This window comes from Alexandromys fortis, unplaced genomic scaffold (genome assembly GCF_014885135.2).
Source record: "Alexandromys fortis isolate MF-2015 unplaced genomic scaffold, M_Fortis_MF-2015_v1.1 scaffold_1, whole genome shotgun sequence".
Classification (NCBI taxonomy): Eukaryota; Metazoa; Chordata; class Mammalia; order Rodentia; family Cricetidae; genus Alexandromys; species Alexandromys fortis.
Genome location: NW_026067927.1, coordinates 21,464,848 through 21,483,969, shown reverse-complemented (window position 1 = coordinate 21,483,969; position 19,122 = coordinate 21,464,848). Strand labels below are relative to the sequence as shown.

Here is a 19,122-nt window from a genome sequence, read left to right as displayed (position 1 = left end):
CGCTAATGGCTGGCTTGAAGCTGTCATTCCAGGAAGAGGAACGGTGAAATATGTCCATAGCTACCCTCAGCGTCTTCATCTTTAATGCCTGGGACTCTTCTGCATCTTAGTGACCATAAACTTTGAGTTTCAGGATTCTCATACGGGTTAATAAACCATAGGACTCAGGAGCTTACTAACTAACTGAAAAGTCGTCTCCATGTTCTTCCCTTGCTGGGAGACCACGACGTTAGTGGAGAGGGTGAGTGTTCCCAAGGGTCCCAGGAACCATTCCTTGAAGATGGAGATAGCCATCTCTAAGTATCGGGAGTTAATGTAACGACAGTAAAATCACACGATACTCACTTTTCTTCTCTCTCTTTCTCTCACAGAAAATATGATGCTGGCATGCTTATCCCATGAGACAACTCGGCCCACAGAGCACAAAAACTAAACCCACACTCAGAGAAGAACCAAGAAGGGTGTTTTTCCCGGCGTCCACAAGAAGCGCTTTATTTTTCCTCTAGATTTCTTTTCTAAAAAAAAAAAAAAATGAAAACAAAAAAACAAAACAGAACAAAAAGGACTGAGATGAACATTCAAACAAACGATCCACACTTCAGGTGACCATAGTCAAGCATGTTCTTTTATTAAGCATAGGATGGATGGGAGGAACCAAGGGAAGCTGAAGCTAGCCGCTGATTCAAGAGGACTGAGAGGCCCTGACACCCCCTCAGGGAGTTGTCCTTGGAACTGTGAGTAAAGAAATGAGGGAACTACTTCCTATTTCCCACCTCAAGAATATCCCCTGTGTCTTAAGGAAACCTTGCTTCCTTCCTTGTCCACCTGTGTATCTAGGGAATGATTTGCAAAAATGTATTTGTTATAATCACTAAAAAAAAAATGCTTGCATAGCTTTGGCAAGGAAGACAGCAAAAGGTGCTCTTGGGACCCACCAGCTCAGCACACCGGCTCTGCTCCCCTCTGGTGGCGCCAGCACATTGGTTCTGTTGGGACACGGTTTGGAGTTTCTCTCACAGTTGCCAAGCCTGGTCAGACTGGGTAGGGAAGTATGAAACGTTGGCCTCCAGGACTGAGCTCAGCATGGAGAGGTGAACACGTTCTTTTTCTTCCCTCAATAGGGGAAAGCCAGCCTTGTGTGGCAGTGGTGGCCGGGGGGGTGGGGTGTGCTTGGGTGGGTCAAGGGGACATTAGGTTATTCCAAAGGTAGCAGAGAATCACTGGGTTTCGACAATGAGCAAAGGAACCTACATGTTAACCATGCTTCCGATTTCAAGGAGGCCACCACCAGAAAAGCAAGCAGATCCATGACTAAACCCTGACCTACAAAAGGGACTTTATCCCTTGAAAGGCCCTGCTTCCCACTGACACTGAACTTTTCCCATTGGTTATAGCTGTTCTTATTTCTTTTACTCTCATGGCTCTGCACTGGAGGGTGAGGGGCTCCCCTAGATGATGGGCTGAAAGTTATGAGGGGCAGAGCAGGGGGTAGGGAGGTTGCCCAAAATTATGGGGCTCTGATTAGCTTAGCTGAATGGACTGCCCAGTCGGTCCTGGATGAGCCTCTCACTGAGTTCCCACAGGGCCCGGGCTGTCTCTTCGCTCTGAGCCTCTTCAGATGGCAGGCAACGGCAGCAGTTGTTGAAATACATCCCTCCGAGGCCTTCCAGCTCGGGCGCGACTGCACAGTAGACAGTGGTAGCAGCTCCCTGTTGCTGAAAGACAGAAAAGAGAAACACTTGTTTTTAAAATCAATGTTAGGGTATGATATGAGCCATTCTGGCTCTCTAGAGAGTAGCGAGCCGTTCTCCACTGGGACATCAGCATGGCAAAGGGCCCAACTCTAAGCATAGGACTGCAAAGTATGGTGTGTGATTGATAGCCTTGGACAAACAAGTCTGTAAACTCTGCTTATAAAGCTAGTGTGACTTCTCACACATCGTAGAGGAAAAGGCATGGTAAATAAAGACACATTTCAATCTCTCATGCCAGATGCCATTTCGGCACAGAGAAAAAGATGCTGTCCTTCCCAACAGGCAAGAACAGATCCATCCAACCCTTTGACTTCTTCATGTGCAACGTAATTTGACACCCGAGAACTTTCTAGAACCTTCTTCCCAAAAGCAACCAACCACTCTTGATGATACCCCATCAAATGGGTGTCTCAAGTGAGGCTGGTGATAGATTGCCCCATATTCTTTGCCCAGGATGCTCTTAAAAGGGTAGGGTGAGTTTACAACACTGTTGCAATGTTTAATACACACACACACAGTCTCACACATCCCTACAGTGATGTGTTTATTCACCCAGAAAACACTTTTCTAAATGTCATATCTGTTCTGATTTACAAGATATGATCTAAGGTGGGAGGCACATTTCCTTCAGCCCATTTCAAATTCAAGTTTCTGTGAACACCAGCGATCATTTTTCTGGTCTCCTCTGGAGTCACAGTTGGGGCAGTAGCTAGGGGCGTGCTCACTGATGGGGCACCATGTCATCCCAACTGACAGAATATTGCCAGAGATGCCATAAAGAGGGCAAGAGCTCACTTTGCTTTGTAAGCCATAATTAAAAGTAATAGGCTTCTGTTCGGAAGGAGGCATGGTGAGCAGGGCTCTAATTTAAAAGCAGTACCGTTTATCTGCCGTCCTGTGATCATTTATGTGGAGAACAGCTCTTGACGCATCAACTCGCTATCAGCTGATGGGGAACAGGGTTACAAACAAGGACCGGACGCTTGCCACAGATGTCACACTTTAGGGAAAACATTAGGGATGTTTGCTGGTAAGAGAGATGGCTTTCTGTCCCCATGCAAACGTAACCATTTTTTCCTGCCCCTACAGGGTTGAAATTGTGTTAGATCAGAGTGTCCGTGGACAAACATCCCCATAAATGACTAGAATCATCGGAGCCAGAGTCCTGGGGGACTGTAATTTCAGCAAAATTCCATTTGGGTTTCACTTGGGACTGGTTTCTGGGTCAGGGTCGGTGGCCATATATGCCTTGGTCAAATGTAGCCACGTGGCCTGACCGTGGGAGAGGCGGAGAGGAGTGTGTGGAACAGATTTGATATTTGATCATATCTGGCTGCTTGAGCCCCCTGGCCGGGTTCCACCGGTCCAGGATTTGAACATCTGGCCTGTGACTGGAGCTTAACTGAATAGCAAACGGTTAGTGACTTCCAGAAGTCCCTCAACATGCTCCTCCAGCGCCCCCCTCCCGCACAAACAGTGATTACTTTGGATTCAGAGATCTCTTTGTCAGTTGCTCTCTTTTACTGACTTGCTACTAGTCTTCACCTTTCGCTGAGCACCAGGTGTGTTTATCTAAACCCCTGCCAAGGGGTTGTGGGATTCCTCCACATCCCTTAAGGAGGAAGAGGGCAAAGTGCCTCTGACGGATAAGCAGAACTCAAGGACGACCCCTCAGCTAACTCAAGCCAAACAGCAACTTGCCCTCTGCTCTCTGCCGAGTCCAGGTGGAGACAGAGCTTTGGATAAACTCTGGGCCATTTCTCTTGGATTCTCCAGCCAAGAATGATCAGGTGACTTGCCATAGACTTCTACGTGGTGACTGAGAGAATCTAGTCCCTTCACCTCCAAATCCTCCCCTTCTCCTCTTCCCCGAGCCCTAGCTGATTCCCCTATCAGACAGTGCTTCTAATCTCACAACAGACTGTCCGATCCTGAGATAGGACCCAGGGAAGCCACCGAGGAAACTGGCCATCAGAGTTCTTTGGAACCTAATGTAGCAAACTGCCAGTGTCCTTCTAGCGCCATGTGGCTGCGTGCTTGCACTGCTGAAACGATGAAGGAATTCTAAAGTCACCCCAATCTAGAGTCATGCTCACTGCGAGAGAAGGTGTGCCTTCCATCAATGGAAACTTCAAATGATGGCAGCTTAGCTGCTTTCACGGAAGTGTGCCTTTGGTGGCTGTGCTGAAAGGCAGGCAGCTTTAAAAGCCCAGTGATGCACGCATGCTCACATCAATTCCTTGCCATTGGCCTTAGGGTCACTTACAACACAAATTCTACTGCCAGTGCCCCCAGCTTTATAAAAGAACACAAAACGGGGTACAAAGGCCACCTTTGCTACCCCAAAGACTGACTGTGTCTTTTTGGCAAAGCCTCCCAGCCTGAGCCACGCGTGCTTCCCCGGGCTCTTGCTTTATCTTCTCTTCAGGACAGACAATTAAGTGTTGACAATATCTTGTTGGTTCCATTCCCACTGCCTTGTGGGCTTTTTGGAGAACTTTCTTTTCAGCTCCTCCAGTGGCAACCCTTGAGTGATATCTTTATACCATACGATGTGGAGACAGTATAAAAGACAAGTTCCCACTTTGGGCTCATCAGCTTCTTGGTCTGCATCCCATCAGCCTGAGACGCAGCGGCATTAGTGAGAGCTGATTAGTAAACAAGCATGTACCGCTGGTAGGAGACGAAACACTTTCAAACTGGTAAGAAAGGGTTTTTTGTTTTTATTTTTGAGCCCTTTAATCACCATGAAAAATTATTTTCGTGCCACTTTGGGGGCATCAGTACCTAAGTCAGACGAGATGAAAGAGGCATATAAAGGAAACAAGGTTAGCGCTGGTGAAATATTTGAAGGTATGACTTGCCATTTGTCAACATTGCTTTACTGATCCATGGTGATAAAATAACAACCCCTTGACATCAGAGTACTGGCTGGAACTGTGGTTCTCTCCCAGATGGTTTTTGTTTGTTTCCTTCAGAACAATTTGTCCGGTTGCGTAGACGTCGCTCATCACAAGAAGCTGGGGAAGTAACACCTCAATGCCATTGGGCTAATGTGTTGACGACCCAGGACTGAGAGTTTCTGGCAAGCCCAGGAAAATCTCTAACCATACTTTTATGCTATCTGGGTTCTACTCAAACATTTGTGAGTGGCCAGAGTTCAACTGTGACCTCAGCCATTACTATGTATGTAAAATCGCCCAGGGTTTTTGTTTGTAGCTTAAGCTGAGAACATCTTGGTAATAGAAGTTCATCATTTTCCCAAAGAAATCATCTTCCAGGTTTGCAATCCCGTCTTCTGCCTCAGAAAGCTGGGATGCTGATGGGTGGCTGTTGATAGTTGAGACCCTGAGATTCAAAGGACCTGGCCTTCCAAAATCCTTTGTGGGGATGAAAACGTTAAATATCTATCTGCCTTCCATCAGCATTCATTTGATAACCGCTGGCCAGCAATTTGTAGCCGTCAGCACAAGTTACAAATGAATATTGAGTCCTTTGAGGAAAAAGGTACCGAGGATTCTGATAAACACATGGTTTGAAACAACAAAACAAAACCACATATTGATAGCGGCGATGCATTACTTAGTCCTGTGATAAAATACTCATGTTCTGATAAGAACACATGTTACACAATTAATTTAGCTTTCGGGTGACTCTACTTTAATATGCATGCTTATTTCAAAGGAAGAATAGATTCCCCATCTTAAAGTAGATGCAACAACGCATTTTAAAATACACACGATATCATGGCCCATCTATATTCAAAGACTTGAAAGAGCGGTAGATGTTGGAAGATTGCTTTATTACAGACATATCCACACCAGGACATTGCACAGCAATGCTGATTTAATCAATTTATGCAAAAAAAAAAATAGATTCAGAAATGGGAACACGCCACGCAAGCTAGATTAGGCCTGGAGCCTCAAGGGAAGGAAGGCAGGTAGTGACTGACTACAGAGATGGGTTAAAAGTGGCGCAAGCGCAGTGAGTGTTGGGCAAAGGGGAAAGGCAGGTGCATCTTCAGACCCCCCAAAGCTTTCATTGCTACTCATCTGGGGTCTCGTAGGCAGAGAATATACTTCCCAAACATGCACAGGTGCTATAGATAGACCACACTGAGTGGAACAATCAGTCCCAGAGCCGGGGCAGAGACTAGCATCTCACTACCCTTCCCCTCTCCTAGTAATAGTAATTCTTCTGCAGGAGAGTTGTAAGACTTCTCTCAGAAATATACAGCATTGCATTCTGGAGTTCATCTCCAAATGTCTTGGTGCTTGGGACATAGCTGTTTCCACAAACAAGTATGATTTCCATCTCGGGTTCAAGAGGCAAAAGCAAGCTGTTCCAAGGGGGTGCTGTGCCCCTACCTTACTATCCAAGAACAAGACTGTCAGTAGACAAATGGCCCCATATTCCACAATATTCTGTCTGTTCATAAAGCAAAGTAGTTAGCACAGGAATGAGACTCATGCACCTCTCTGACCAGTGACCAAAATGAAAGAACACCTCCATTGCTACCCACACAACTGAGTTATATAATGTTGGGTCAGTGCTTATAAGTCTCCCGGGTTTCAGCACAGTGGAAGGAGGCAGCAGAAGAGAACAGAGAGCTCTGTTCTCTAGTGAGTTCCAGCCAACAGTGAATAACTAGCCCAGTAGCTGTGAGGCCTAGAATTTATTGGTGGCTAGCATTGGCCAGATGCCTGCAGGCAGCTTCCTAAGCATCATCTTCTACCCTTCACGCTGCTCCATGAGCCAGGAATAACCAGCATCTCCATGTTTAAGGACCCACTTCTATTCAAAGATCAAATCCAACTCATCCAAAGTCACATGGACAGTCACCAATGGACTGATTCAGAATCCATGAGTTAGTATAGAAAACCTCCTTCCCAAACTCACTCCATGAATATGGTCATGTTGACCATTTCCTTCTAGGTGCCTCCAGTTTGACTCGGGCTTCCTTGTGCTATTTTGTCTTTTTCCCCCAGGCAATGCCTACTTACAGAACAAGGCCCTGATTTGGCCTAAGTTAAATACACAAGCTGTCATATGTTCACCTGAAAAATGATCAAAGGAGATTTTTCCACTGTTGATTTAGTCAGTGAACAAAATTGAAATTATATCCATTTGGATTAACAACAACAAAAAAAATGAAGACTCAGCACCCTATCCATCTATTCAATAGCAAATGACCCTTCATTAAAAAAAAAAAAAAAAAGGTACCTGACTCAAAATGCCACCTCTGGGCACCAGATCTGCCAAGCTAAGGAACATACCCTTTGACTATAGATGTTTTCAAAGCATGAACATCAAAACCAGTAGACTAAATGGCCATCTGCATGTCCTCTCCATCCTGCCCATATCACAACAACACTCACGTGCCGAAGTCTGCATAGACTCAGCCAGAAAGGTAGAGCACTTTCGGTTCATTTCCAGAGTCACCCCTGTTTCGTAAACTTCCATAGGCGCAGTGTGGCCTCCAGTAGGTGCAGCAGTGTAGGCTCAGGTGCTGACAGGCTCCATTAGACTTACAAAGCAAAACAACCACCTCCTTCCCTCCAACCCCCAATAAATCCCTAGCATATTAACTCCTACAAATTCCCGACAATTGGTTCCTACGAAGGTCTTGAACAGTACAGGCTCGGATACATGCAAATGTTTTGTTTAGGCGCTGAGACGTAAACTTCTCCATCGCTCTTGGGAGTTCTGCTAATGCACAGGCTGTTCTTAAGCCTTCCTTACAAAAAACCTTCATTGCAGGGGAGGAGATAGAAACTCTAGAGACTGGATATATGTGTACAGACTCTACCAGCGTGAGAAAAAACATGGTCCAGAAAAGTCACATAGAGAACACACAAACCCCTTCACCCTGCAGAAGGGAATGTCTTCAGCTGTCACCATGGCTTTGACAGTGTGTTCCAGAACTTATTGTTACGGCAAATCCCTTTGCTAAATACAGGCTCACAGCTGTGAAAGATCTCACAGCTGTGAAATATCTAGGTTCTTTCTCTGGTGACTAGCCCATGAAGGTAAAGCGTGTATTCTCAGGTGTAGGGACAAGCTTGACTGCAGTGACCGAGGGATAGGCAGATAGTGAAATATGCCAACCCGTCGTGCTAAACATCATTACGCCAAGCATAGATGGTACACAAATTGCAAAACTCCTCTTGAGCGACGTCAAGGAGGAGGAAGACTAACATTTAGCTCTCAAATGGCAGCCATACTCTGAGAGTGAGTCTCTGAGATGACCTGACGCATTTCCTGCTGTACTGAAGGAACCCTAAGTAAGACAGTGCCCAATGCCAGTCTCTGACAAAAGACTCAGTTGTCTGGAAATGGCCCTGAGGAGTTCTGAGGTTCTGGTTTAAAGACCAAGGTAGAATGGATGGGAAAGACCCTAGCAGTGTTGCTCATCTTACTGTGCCGTAGAAAGTTCCAGAAACCCTGGGTTCTAGACAGAAAGTTGGACGGAATGCTTTTAAAACAGAAGAATGTAGTTGCCATTCCTAAAATCTGAAGTCTAAGGAAGGATTAGATAGCCAACCCCAACCATTCCGAGGTGTACAAAGGCATATTCAGTTGAGACAATAAGACCAGGAGAAGGTTTTTTTTTTTTTTTTTTAATCAGGAGGGTTAGAGGGCAGAGTGACCTCTGTAAGCTATTGGGGCTCTATGTGCACATCAAGGATTACTCTAGACTTTCTCTTAAAATAAAGTCCTTTTTCTATTTTCCTCATGTCTGCGGATTTTTGTAATAGACAGCCCACTGCCTCCATGACAGAAATATTTTTTTTCGAGACAAGGTTTCTCTGTAACTTTGGAGCCTGTCCTGGAACTAGCTCTTCTAGCCTAGGCTGGCCTCGAACTCACAGAGATCTGCCTGCCTTTGCCTCCCGAGTGCTGGGATTAAAGGTGTGTGCTGCCACTACCACCAGGCCCATGACAGAATTATGTGTGACCTTAAAGGACTAGCAATATGATATTTAGAACCATTTCACCTTCTGGGATCTGTTATTATACCTTGGGAGGCCCTAGGTACAATTTGGTGGGAAAGGAGGCGGAGGGTGCTCCTAATGAGAAGAGGGGAATGGCATGGCTCAAGGGTAATCTGCTTGGTTGTCTTGAAGCACACTTACTCCACATCCCATTTGTGCCTGCCCACATTGCTCTTGAGCAATTCTCATTGGAGAGAAGGGAAGATCTAGTAGATTAGGGCTTGCATATTCATGAAATACGTCCCTGGGCATTCAGTGAGTTGCCCAGAATATGGACATTGCTAAACTCAGCTCAACCATAGTTCTTTTGCAGATGGAGATTTGTCTTGTGGGGTGGAAATTTGATCTGGGGAATACATCCTTTCATGAGTTACTTTGATATGGTCCAACAAAAGGGCCATAGAATCTTGCCATTGAAATAAGCATCTTAGAGCATAATCAAGCCTACCACTGTAATTTTCTAACTGGTCCACCTCAATGCCAGGGCTGAAGAACCACTGACTGTTCATAAGAGATAAAAGAAGACATCTGGCTGGTGTTAATTTGAAACGTATTACATTTTACTTCTTTAACCTTGGTTATAGCCACAAATATATACTGTATATACACGTATGCTTCTGTATTTACCATGTATACTGAAATAAACCTTTAAAATGATTGCCAGGGCAGAATTAATGGGTTTGGTTCTCATAGATGGTAAAAATGATGGCTTCCTAGCATAAATGAAACAGAGTTTCTCCCTTTTCTTTTGCACTTGCCTGTCTTTTTATCTCTTCAAAGTAAAATAATAATAATAAAAAATAACATGACTGTGGAAAGCAGGCAGAATTTCAGGGCACACCTCAAACAAGCTGTCTAGACTGTTGTAGCCGACAGTCCCTACAAACCTATGCCCCTGGAAAATCATACAAAAAGAAATAAAAATACTGGGGTGGGAGATGGCAAACACAGGGTCTCTGATATGACCGTATCAAGGTAAGAAATGAACTCTTACTCTGTTATCCTGGCATGAATTAAGAAGGTGCATCTTGCCCTAATTCAGTACTCATTGGCAGCTCCCAGGCCAGCCCTGCCATGTCAAACAAGGCCCATCCTCATTTAGCCGCGCATATTTTTCTTTGAGAACTCCTTGGGACCGATCATTTCTCTGGTTTGAAGATATCGGCCTTGCTAATGTTTCATTCAGAACACACTGTGGCGAGCATCTCATTTGTGACTACTTCCATAATGAACGGCGATCACTCAGGCACCGCCTTTACACACAGAGATTGCTTCTCAGTGGTCCGGGGGCTAACGAGAAACAGTAGATATTTCCCTCACCAGCAGCTTGTTGCTAGTTAGTGGGAAACAATCAGGTATACTGTTGCTTTAATTGCCAGGGTAAAGAATCCTGCCTGGGTTAGAGAGCGTTTTAAAGCACTTGATGCGAATACACCAGAAACAAAACAAAAAAAAATTAAAAATTGCATTCTATCATGCAAATATTATCTAAATATGCATGTGCTAACTACTCAGCTACTGTATTTTAGGAAATACAATTAGGCTGCCTTTCTTTTCTTCTATGTAGACTGTAAATAACTGTAGATCTTTCTCTTGCTCCCGTATGTAAATATATGTAAATACCAACACACTATGCATGTTGATATTCTAGGCGATTTCAGGTACTTTTATAATCTAAAGGCATGTACTTGAGCTGGTTTGTTAAAAGGGGGAAGGGGGAAAACTCTCTCAGACTCTTTAAAGCTGAACAGAAATTAAAGCTTTCTTCCTAGACTGGTGTGGTGTCTTTTGTTTGCTTTCTTCACCATGAATGGACCCTAGCAGGGCTTCTCATCTTACAGGAAGGAACTGCTGAGAACAGACCCGAAAACCATAGCTGAGTTCTTTGTAACACGTTTTCATACACTTTTCTTAGGTGTACCAAACCAATTCTAGAGCCACAGGTAGGCTTCCTTGATGTCTTCATTTGTGACCACCCTCCCCCAAATCATGTGAAGATAATTCTTGTTTACATCTTAGAAGCCAAGCATAGTCTCAATAACGTATAAGAGGGTCCTGTTCTACCTATTTAAAAGGTGTTGAACCTGAGCCACATTAAGACTGGGTACTTGTCGAAAAGGACAAAATGATTAAATTCCACCAAAACTCTGATTTTCTTCCTTGCATACATAAGATCTTTGAACTCACTCTGAAAAATGACAGAAAAATAATTTAGGCTCTGTGGGCCCTACAGTTTGTGTTGCAAAAATTCAAGTTTAGCACTGTTTTCACAAAAGGAGTCATGAGCAATATGCACAGAGATGAACATGACTGTGTCCCAATAAAACTTTTATTTGTACAATCAATGGGCCAGATTTAGCCTCCAGGTAACAGTTTGTCAACCTCTGCCCCACACATTATCAAAACTCAGTTTCTCTTCAGCAGAGCATTCAGAGTTCCTTCTGAGTGTGTGTATATATGTTTTGAATGGACTAGGGAAATACTTTGATCAATTGAAAATTTCTCTAATCTGGTTCCTGGAAGTACCAACACTCTTGGAGGAAGTTACGGAATAATGAGGTGAGCAGAAATGAAATCCCTGTGTTTATATATCAAGCTATCTGCCTCAGACAAATGACACTGCCAGGTTTCAATTTAGTTATCTCTTATTTTTATAAATGGGGATAGAGTAGGAAAGTTAAGAAAGACAAAGCGAAAGAAAAAAAGAGAAAAGAAAAGAAAGTGAACAACTCTCAGACTTTAACGAGAGGAAAGAGGCCATTACTTCAGGTATCTATGGAAACCAAGCAGCCTGCTCACTTCTTTAATGGTTGGCAAACAGCATTAGTGTTTGAAGATGTTCTGCCCAAGTATGATGCTACGGTGTAAATGCATTAATTGACAGTTTCCTTGGGGACTTCTTTTTATTGAAGTTTTCAAACCTAATTTGATGGCACAAGAAGCTCTGGAGCCCTTGAAGAATGCTGTAGCATCGGGTCTCGGGAACACAAAACCAGCATGGGCATTGCGAGCGTGCGCGCGCACACACACAGAGTCAACTCTTCCCCTGTCTCACAGCACAAGCGCAGACACAGCCTTTGCTGTCCCTCTAAGCAATCCACCTTGTCATGGAGAGGCCCTTTCTAACCCTCCCCTCCCGCCCCAGTATGAGCCTTTAGCAACTCTTGTGTCCTGGGAGGGACTGGAGGAGAAGGGAAGATCTGATGTTAGCACAGAGTGTGTGGCTGTATCAAAGAGTTCAGTCTCTTGCGGTTGTGTGACACGCTAGTATGCTATGATTTATGGCGTAAGTGACCCTGGCAGGTTGTACAGCGGGTAGAGGGCCACAGTGGGTAAGAGACAGACAGCTACGCCATGCAGTGAGAACTTGGGTATGGAGCATCTATTTCATGGGTGTTGGGAGGGTATGGGGGAGGGAGAGGGAGAAAGAGAGAGAGATAGAGGGACAGAGAGAAAAGGGAAGATATCCCTCTTCAAAGACAGCTGGGGAGAGACGCTCACTGAGGGTGGCGTAAGCGAGTGAATGAGCGCCCTAATAGTTAAGGGCAGGGACAGTGTAGAACCTATCAGGGCTGGAAAGACGGCTCAGTGGTTTAGAGCACTTACGCTGTATCAGAGGACCACAGTTCAATTCCCATCACCCACAACAAGAACCTCACAAGTGTGTGGATGTCCTGCTCTAAGAGGTCTGGAGCTTTCTTTTGGCCTATGTGTAAGCATCCCTCACACACACGCCCATAACTAAGTACTTCCAAAGTATAGAATCTATGTATTAGTAGCTAGATGATTGATACAGCATTCTTTTTTTTTAATGGATATTTATTGAGCTCTACGTTTTTCTTCGCTCCCCTCCCTGCCTCTCTCCTCCCCACTTCAATCCTCCCCCAAGGTCTCCATGCTCCCAGTTTACTCAGGAGATCTTGAGACATGATAAATCTTGTTGGCTACAGAGTTCTCATGGCCTATTGTTACCTGCTATCCTTTCATATGGCATGGATAGAGATATATATTACAATTTGGTTATACAGTCCAAATGGATGTATATGATACAGCATTCTTTTGTTACCAGTTTTTTCTTACATGTACATGTACAATGTGTATACATTTACATGAATGTATGTACATGCATGTGTATGTGTATGTGCATGTGTGTCTGTGTGCATGTACATGTGGAGGCCCAAAGATAATGACGGTTGTCTTCCTCGGTTGCCCTCTCCTTTGCTCCCTAAGACTCTACTGAACCTTCAGTCTATTATTTCCAGGTAGTTTAGCTGGCCACCTTGCCCTCAGGATTTCCAATCTCTACATCCCCAAATTCTGTGATTAAAGGTGATCTCCACACTTGGGAGCTTTTATGTGGGCTCAGAGAATCCAGCTCCCTCTTTTTGCACTTAGTGTGGCAAGTGCTCCAGCCACTGAGTCATGTCATCTCCCCAGACTCCACCCCACCCTAGCGTTCTCTCAAATGTCCTATCTCAAAAGATAGATTTGGAAAAAAATTCATGAATCTATCCTTAAGGAGCATTAATTTCATTTGACAAATGAGAAAACTGAGGTATGGAAATGGTGCTGGCTGGCTTACTGCCTACTGCAGACCTGGACGGGCACTTCCTTTGTGAAAAGCCTGAGCCTAGCTCCCACATCCTCTCCTAATGTGTCTGTGTGCTCCTATAACATAGCTTCTATGTCTGATTCTCTTAGCCTTTCCACCGAACACTTGCTTTAAAACACAAACATGAAGGGCTGAAGAAATGGCTCAGTGGTTAAAAGCCCTGGCTGCTTTTGCAGAGAACCCGAATTCAGTTCCCAGAACCCACCTGGCTATTAACAACCAACTTCTAACTCCAGTTCCAGAGGATTCCGAGGCCCTCTTCTGACTTCTGTGAGCACTGCACACATAGGGTAAACAGACATTCATGCTGGCAAAACACCCATAGGCATAACATAAAAATAAATATTTTTCAAAAAAAGATAAAAATGAACTTTATAATAGTATTCCTAGCAGACAGCAGTGAAATCTTGGGCTCCCACAGCTGAGTCCAGAAACAGCATGCTAGCATATCACAGGTTATCTACTGTGTGACAATAAACGTGAGATTATATCCATCCCACTGGTGGTTGTTTAAGCTGGCTTTGAACCCTGAAGACTGAAAACCGAAGGTCATGAGCACACTGTAGATGATTTAAACCCAGAACTCACCCTGGTGGGGAGGCTAACAGACGGCATGGGAGTGAAGTATATAGAAATAAGTGTCTTGGCTAAGGGTGTCAGAATAGAGCCCGATACATTGCCTGCCTGGGCCACTGGTCCTACTGGCAGCTACACCCTTTCTATGCAGAACCCCAGCGACCTTCTTTCCCCCTTCTGAGCCCCACTGCCAAGTCCTCCCAACTCATGCATCCAAAGGCGCCGTTTCTGCCTGCAAGTGAGGCCGTGCCCACACTGTCCCAGGCAAACTTCCAGGGGTTCTGCAGGCTGGCAAGGCATGGGTTAATGACTCAGTCTATGAGGGTCACCTGGCAAATCCACCTGGTCAGGGCAGTCTCCTGACAAGACAATTCCACTTGAAACTCTCCTGCCCTCATGGCGGAGAAAAATGCTGAACTCACGAAAATAGGGTACGCCCAGGAACACCTTACTCTGCTTTCCCAGGCTCTGGCTGCTGCCCGATAGGATTCAGCCACTCACACACGCCCGGCTTGGAGAAAGGAAGGCACACAACAGCCTGTTCCCGAGCACGGAGTCAGCGAGAATGCAAGCTGGCTGTGCAGCTGGTCAGCAGAGTGTCGAGGCAGTGAAAGGCCTGTCCTCTGCTGGCAGGGCCTTGATGTTCAGAACCGAGTGGTATTTACAGGACATGGACCCTTGCTAGATATGGGTCTGGATGCTTTCCATGGCACTCTAGAGATGCCAAGAGGTAGAAGTTCTATTGAATTCTTGCAAGAGTACTGTAGAGTGTTATTAACCCATTTTGTTATAGAAAAACTGAAGCTCAAGCAAGTCATAAAGCCACTGGGCTGAGTCAGGCACGCTAAGCGTAAACTGATGTCTACTGATAAAAACTGATGAGGTTAGATATTGATTCAATGTGGTCCCCATAACCTAAAGCTGCCTCCATCCAGCCACTTCCCTGGCCCAAGGCAACCGCAGGTCTGAACGTGTTATTTTATCAGTAACGAGTCCTAAACAGCATTCTAGAAACTTCACCTCTCTGCCTCATTACACAGCAGCAACTCTGAGGAGGTATTAACAGTTCTGCTTTAAACGTGAGGAGACGGATGGCCAGGTAACCCAGAAATACGAGGGCAGGATTCCAATCAGACCTGACCCTAGTCCGCATGGTGCCCCTGGCTCACCAGAGGACCAGAGCTCCGTGGGAACAGTGGGTTTTCTGCTAGCGGGATCTCTTCATCCCTACAGCTAATGATGTCAACCCCTCCTCAAAAAGCTCTTGTTGAGAGGGCAGGCCTGGAACCCTGCAGGGAGCAAAGGAGGGGGGGGGAGTTGGGGGGGTCCAGACAGGAAAGTGCAAGGGGTGGGAATGGAACCTAGGTATGAGGGACAGCAGGGTAGAGAGGGATTGGGATAATATTGGGAGAAGAAATCCTGGGACTAGGCATTATTCTTCAGACAGCCACAGAAACGGGTCTGAATGGGCTCAGAACTCACTCCTTCACCCAACAACGCAAACCAGCTGGGCAGATCTCCTTGGCATCCAGAAGCATCCAGCACACACAGAACACACTGTTAGGCGGAAGGGTGTGGGGTCGTGTTGTTCCCCAGTGTCAGGGCCACAGAGAAGAACAAGACGTTTGCGGACATTGCACCCTCTGTAGCTTCAACTAAGGCGCCAGGCCTTAGGCTGCCTTTGGTTTTGCCCCTTCTGCAAGTGAAGATGCAAACACGCTCCTGCACAGGTGACGACAAGAGAAGAGTCTGTCTCAGGGCTTAGTGACGTCACAATCCTCGCCTTCCAAAACGACATTTTAAACCCAATTTCCCCAGATCTCACTGAGAATTTCTGTCTCAGGAAACAAGAAAGGAGGGTGGCTTCTGAGAAATGACATTTAAGAACGACCTTTGGCCTCTACATACAAGCACACACATGTGAATGAGCATGCCCCAGCAAGCATAAACACACACACATTAAGTGAAAACCAATGACACAGGAAAAGAAAGAGAAACTGTCTTTCTCCTCTTGATTGACATTCCCACAACACTGGAATACAGACTGTGAAATTGATGCAGATACCGAATTTTGCTGTTTTTTTTTTTTTTAATTAGACTCAATCTCAAACCCTCTCATGGCTAGCTGCCTCGGAGAACATAGGTTCCCATATAGACCTTTGACCCACCTTTGTAGCTTTCCCCTGCCACTTTCTGCCTCCTTGTACGTCTCCATGCATGGACTACAGTCATGGCTTTAGAGCAGGCCTGGGACACGCATTGGATGCTGTGGTACTCTGCTGAAATGCCTGTTCTGCCTCCAGGGGGTTTCCAGGTCACAAGGCCTTTGGAAGGATGAGTCCTCTTCAGGGATTGTGCTTAACCAAAGTGCGCTTCCTTACCCTAGCTAGATCCTTTCCAAGAGGCAGCCTCTGACAGTGACGCTCCCGTCTCCTTATTCCACTGGATATACTCTCTGAAGGGCTACCCAGGCCTCAGAGCCTGTTTGGGACTGTCCAAACCACCTGTTACGGCACCGTCCCTGCTCCGTTCCCTCCGTGTGCCACATTCCCTCACAGGCGAGCATCCTAGGCTTATGTCCCAAGCATACTGCCAAGTACCATCCTTAGCTTTCCAGGATACCCAGCCTTCAACCTCCTACCAGCAGGGTGACTGGGAAATACTCTGACATACACTGCCTGCTGCTTCTTCTTCTGAGGCCATGCCATTCAATGCATTTCACTCGCTTCGAGAACGACGTCAGACCATGCACAGAATATCCTCGCTGCAGCCGACCCAGTCTACTCTCAACAGACAGTGGCCAGCTGTGGTGGTAAGAGGGCATCTGCTCATGCTCTCCTCCTCTTCTATTACCCCTTCCCACCCACCCCCAACACACACACAATGGGGGACACAAATGCTTTTGCAGGGTATCTGGTTAAAAATGACGGCTTCCATCCAAACATCTGTGCCTGTCTCAGAAACTACTCAAAGTCTGCTATCTGGGGCAAGCATTTACTTGGTGATCAAGAAAGCTTTGGAAGGTGAAAGCTCCTGACTCATGGGAGGGGGATCCCCCCACCCCGGAAGAAGAAGGGATTGAAATGAGCCACCACGCATGATGGAAACTGGGAATGGAAAGGAGGTGGCAGAGATATGAGCGAGATGGTGAGGGCTGGAGGGACTCCACTGTGACCTTCTGGAATGTCCCAGAAAGCACCTCCCTCAGGCCAGCCAACCCACTGCCACCTCAATAACCATGAAATGAATGAATGATTGAATGAGCAGGTAGATGTTGGATGGATAAACAAACGAGTAAGTGGAATACAGATGGATGGATGGATGGATGGATGGATGGATGGATGGATGGATGAGCACCTAGATGGAAGAATGAATGAATGGATTAGTGAAAAAATTAATCAAACAAGAATTGAACAAATAACCACCCAGCTGTTTGAGAGCAGCGCTTGGCACCTTTCACACCAAAGGAAGGCGTGCTGTGGCCATGACTCACTAGTGGTCACTCAGACTTTAAAAATACACACATTCCTTGTCCGAGCTGGCAGGAAGAGTTTCTCTCCCTGGAGCAGAGCTCTCTGCCCACCTAACACGGCGTGAGGCGTTAAGCTCCGATATCTGGAAATACCCCGATGACTAATTCCCATCCCTTCTCCGGAGGAGGAGGAGAAAGCTGTCCGCAATGTGAATGCCCCAGATTCCTGGTCAGCTCATGTAAGGCATTTCGAGCCGTGGCAGCGTTTAACGCCATTTTTAGCTTCAATCACCTGATGAGTGGTAAGCCCAAAATACATGATCTCTCACGCCCTCAAACTCCTTGTTTCCCCACTAATTTTATTGACAGTGGTCACCGTACTTTAAGTACTTCCCCCATTGAAGAGAAGGCTTAAAGACACCCTTCCCAACGGCAAATAGATGTCTATTCAGTGGACTCTCCTGCCACAGCTCCTGGGCTCCTCCAGCTTGGGTACCTTAGGCTGATCCCAGCTCTGCCAGATGGTGGACGGGCAATTAGGTGTTCTTTGTCGTGGCTGATTTGGTGGGGTTTGTGCACTAAAAACTTTTCTGTTTAGCCCAAATAGGATTAGACAGAAGCTTTGCCCAAATGATGTCTGCAGATCGGGTAAGACCTAAGCTCTGACTAACTGAACATAAGAAAATAGCATTGGGAGCAGGGGGGCTTTGATTAAGCAGAGAAAGAGAAAGACCACTAAGATGAAACACAGACAGCTCAGAAAAGCAAAAAATTTCGGGTGTCATGCCCTCTCTCAAAACCTATACTCTGATTTCACTTGCACTCTGGTTGCCTTTTCCCTCCAAGAAATAGAAATCCTCCCACTCTTAACACCTTTCCCAGCGTCTTGCGGTACATTTGTTTGCTTTCAATACACGGTTTTGTTTGACAATATGGACAAACAGATGCAGTCATAATCCAAAAACGTGACGGTTCCACAAACGGGCTAATGAGATCCACGAATCCTCAGACTTTGTAAAAGGATTGAGAGTAGGTAGCTGAGAATCTGCAGGGTGTATTGTTACAAGAAATGAACCCACTCTTGTGGTGCCAAAGTAGCTACAGCTGTGTTCGAATAAAACTTTATTCACAAACATAACCAGGCAAGATGATTTGACCCATGGACTGCAGTTTGCAGACCCCTGTTCTATAAACTCAACAATTAATCAACAGAGTTCACCTTCTAAATGATTCCCCTTCCGTGATAAAACAGACTTGATGTCTCATTGGATCTCTTTTGTCCAAGTTTTACTTCAGTTTTGTCCAAGTCAAAAACATCATTAAAAAAAAATTCTTTGCTTGTACTGGGATCTGAACCTGGGGCCTTGCACACGTTAGGCAAGAACTGTATCGTTAAACTCCATCTCCAGCCCTGAGAATACTTTTTAAGAGAGGGCGTCTTGTATCCTCTGCTGACCTCAAACATCCCATGACCTCGAATTTCTGTTCCTTCTGCCTCCACTTCCCAAGGGCTTTGGTTTCAGCTTGGGCCACCCCAGGGGGGTTATACCGCATTTTTCTCAACGTGGTAACAAAATGCTGAGACAGAAGCCACTGAAGATCTCCCGGGCTCACTCTTTCAGGGGCCATCACGACACAGAAGGGAAGACAGAAGGGGAAGCTCCGCCTGTGGAGGCGTGTAGCTACTGTCTCCATCCATCCATCATGGCTAGA

General features: G+C 45.8%; 2 protein-coding genes across 2 annotated transcripts in view; one reads left to right on the top strand and one right to left on the bottom strand.

Moving 5' to 3' along the window:
* Maf (MAF bZIP transcription factor) overlaps positions 1 to 1,497 on the top strand; it is a 333,362-nt gene extending 331,865 nt beyond the window's left edge. Inside the window, exon 2 of the mRNA XM_050143856.1 lies at positions 372 to 1,497. Within this exon, the coding sequence (XP_049999813.1) occupies positions 372 to 402 (31 nt within the window). The 3' untranslated portion in view covers positions 403 to 1,497. The remainder of the gene's footprint in view (positions 1 to 371) is intronic.
* Positions 1,498 to 1,526: 29 nt separating this feature from the next.
* Positions 1,527 to 19,122, bottom strand: part of Wwox (WW domain containing oxidoreductase) — an 863,064-nt gene continuing 845,468 nt past the window's right edge. Inside the window, exon 9 of the mRNA XM_050143851.1 lies at positions 1,527 to 1,715. Within this exon, the coding sequence (XP_049999808.1) occupies positions 1,527 to 1,715 (189 nt within the window). The remainder of the gene's footprint in view (positions 1,716 to 19,122) is intronic.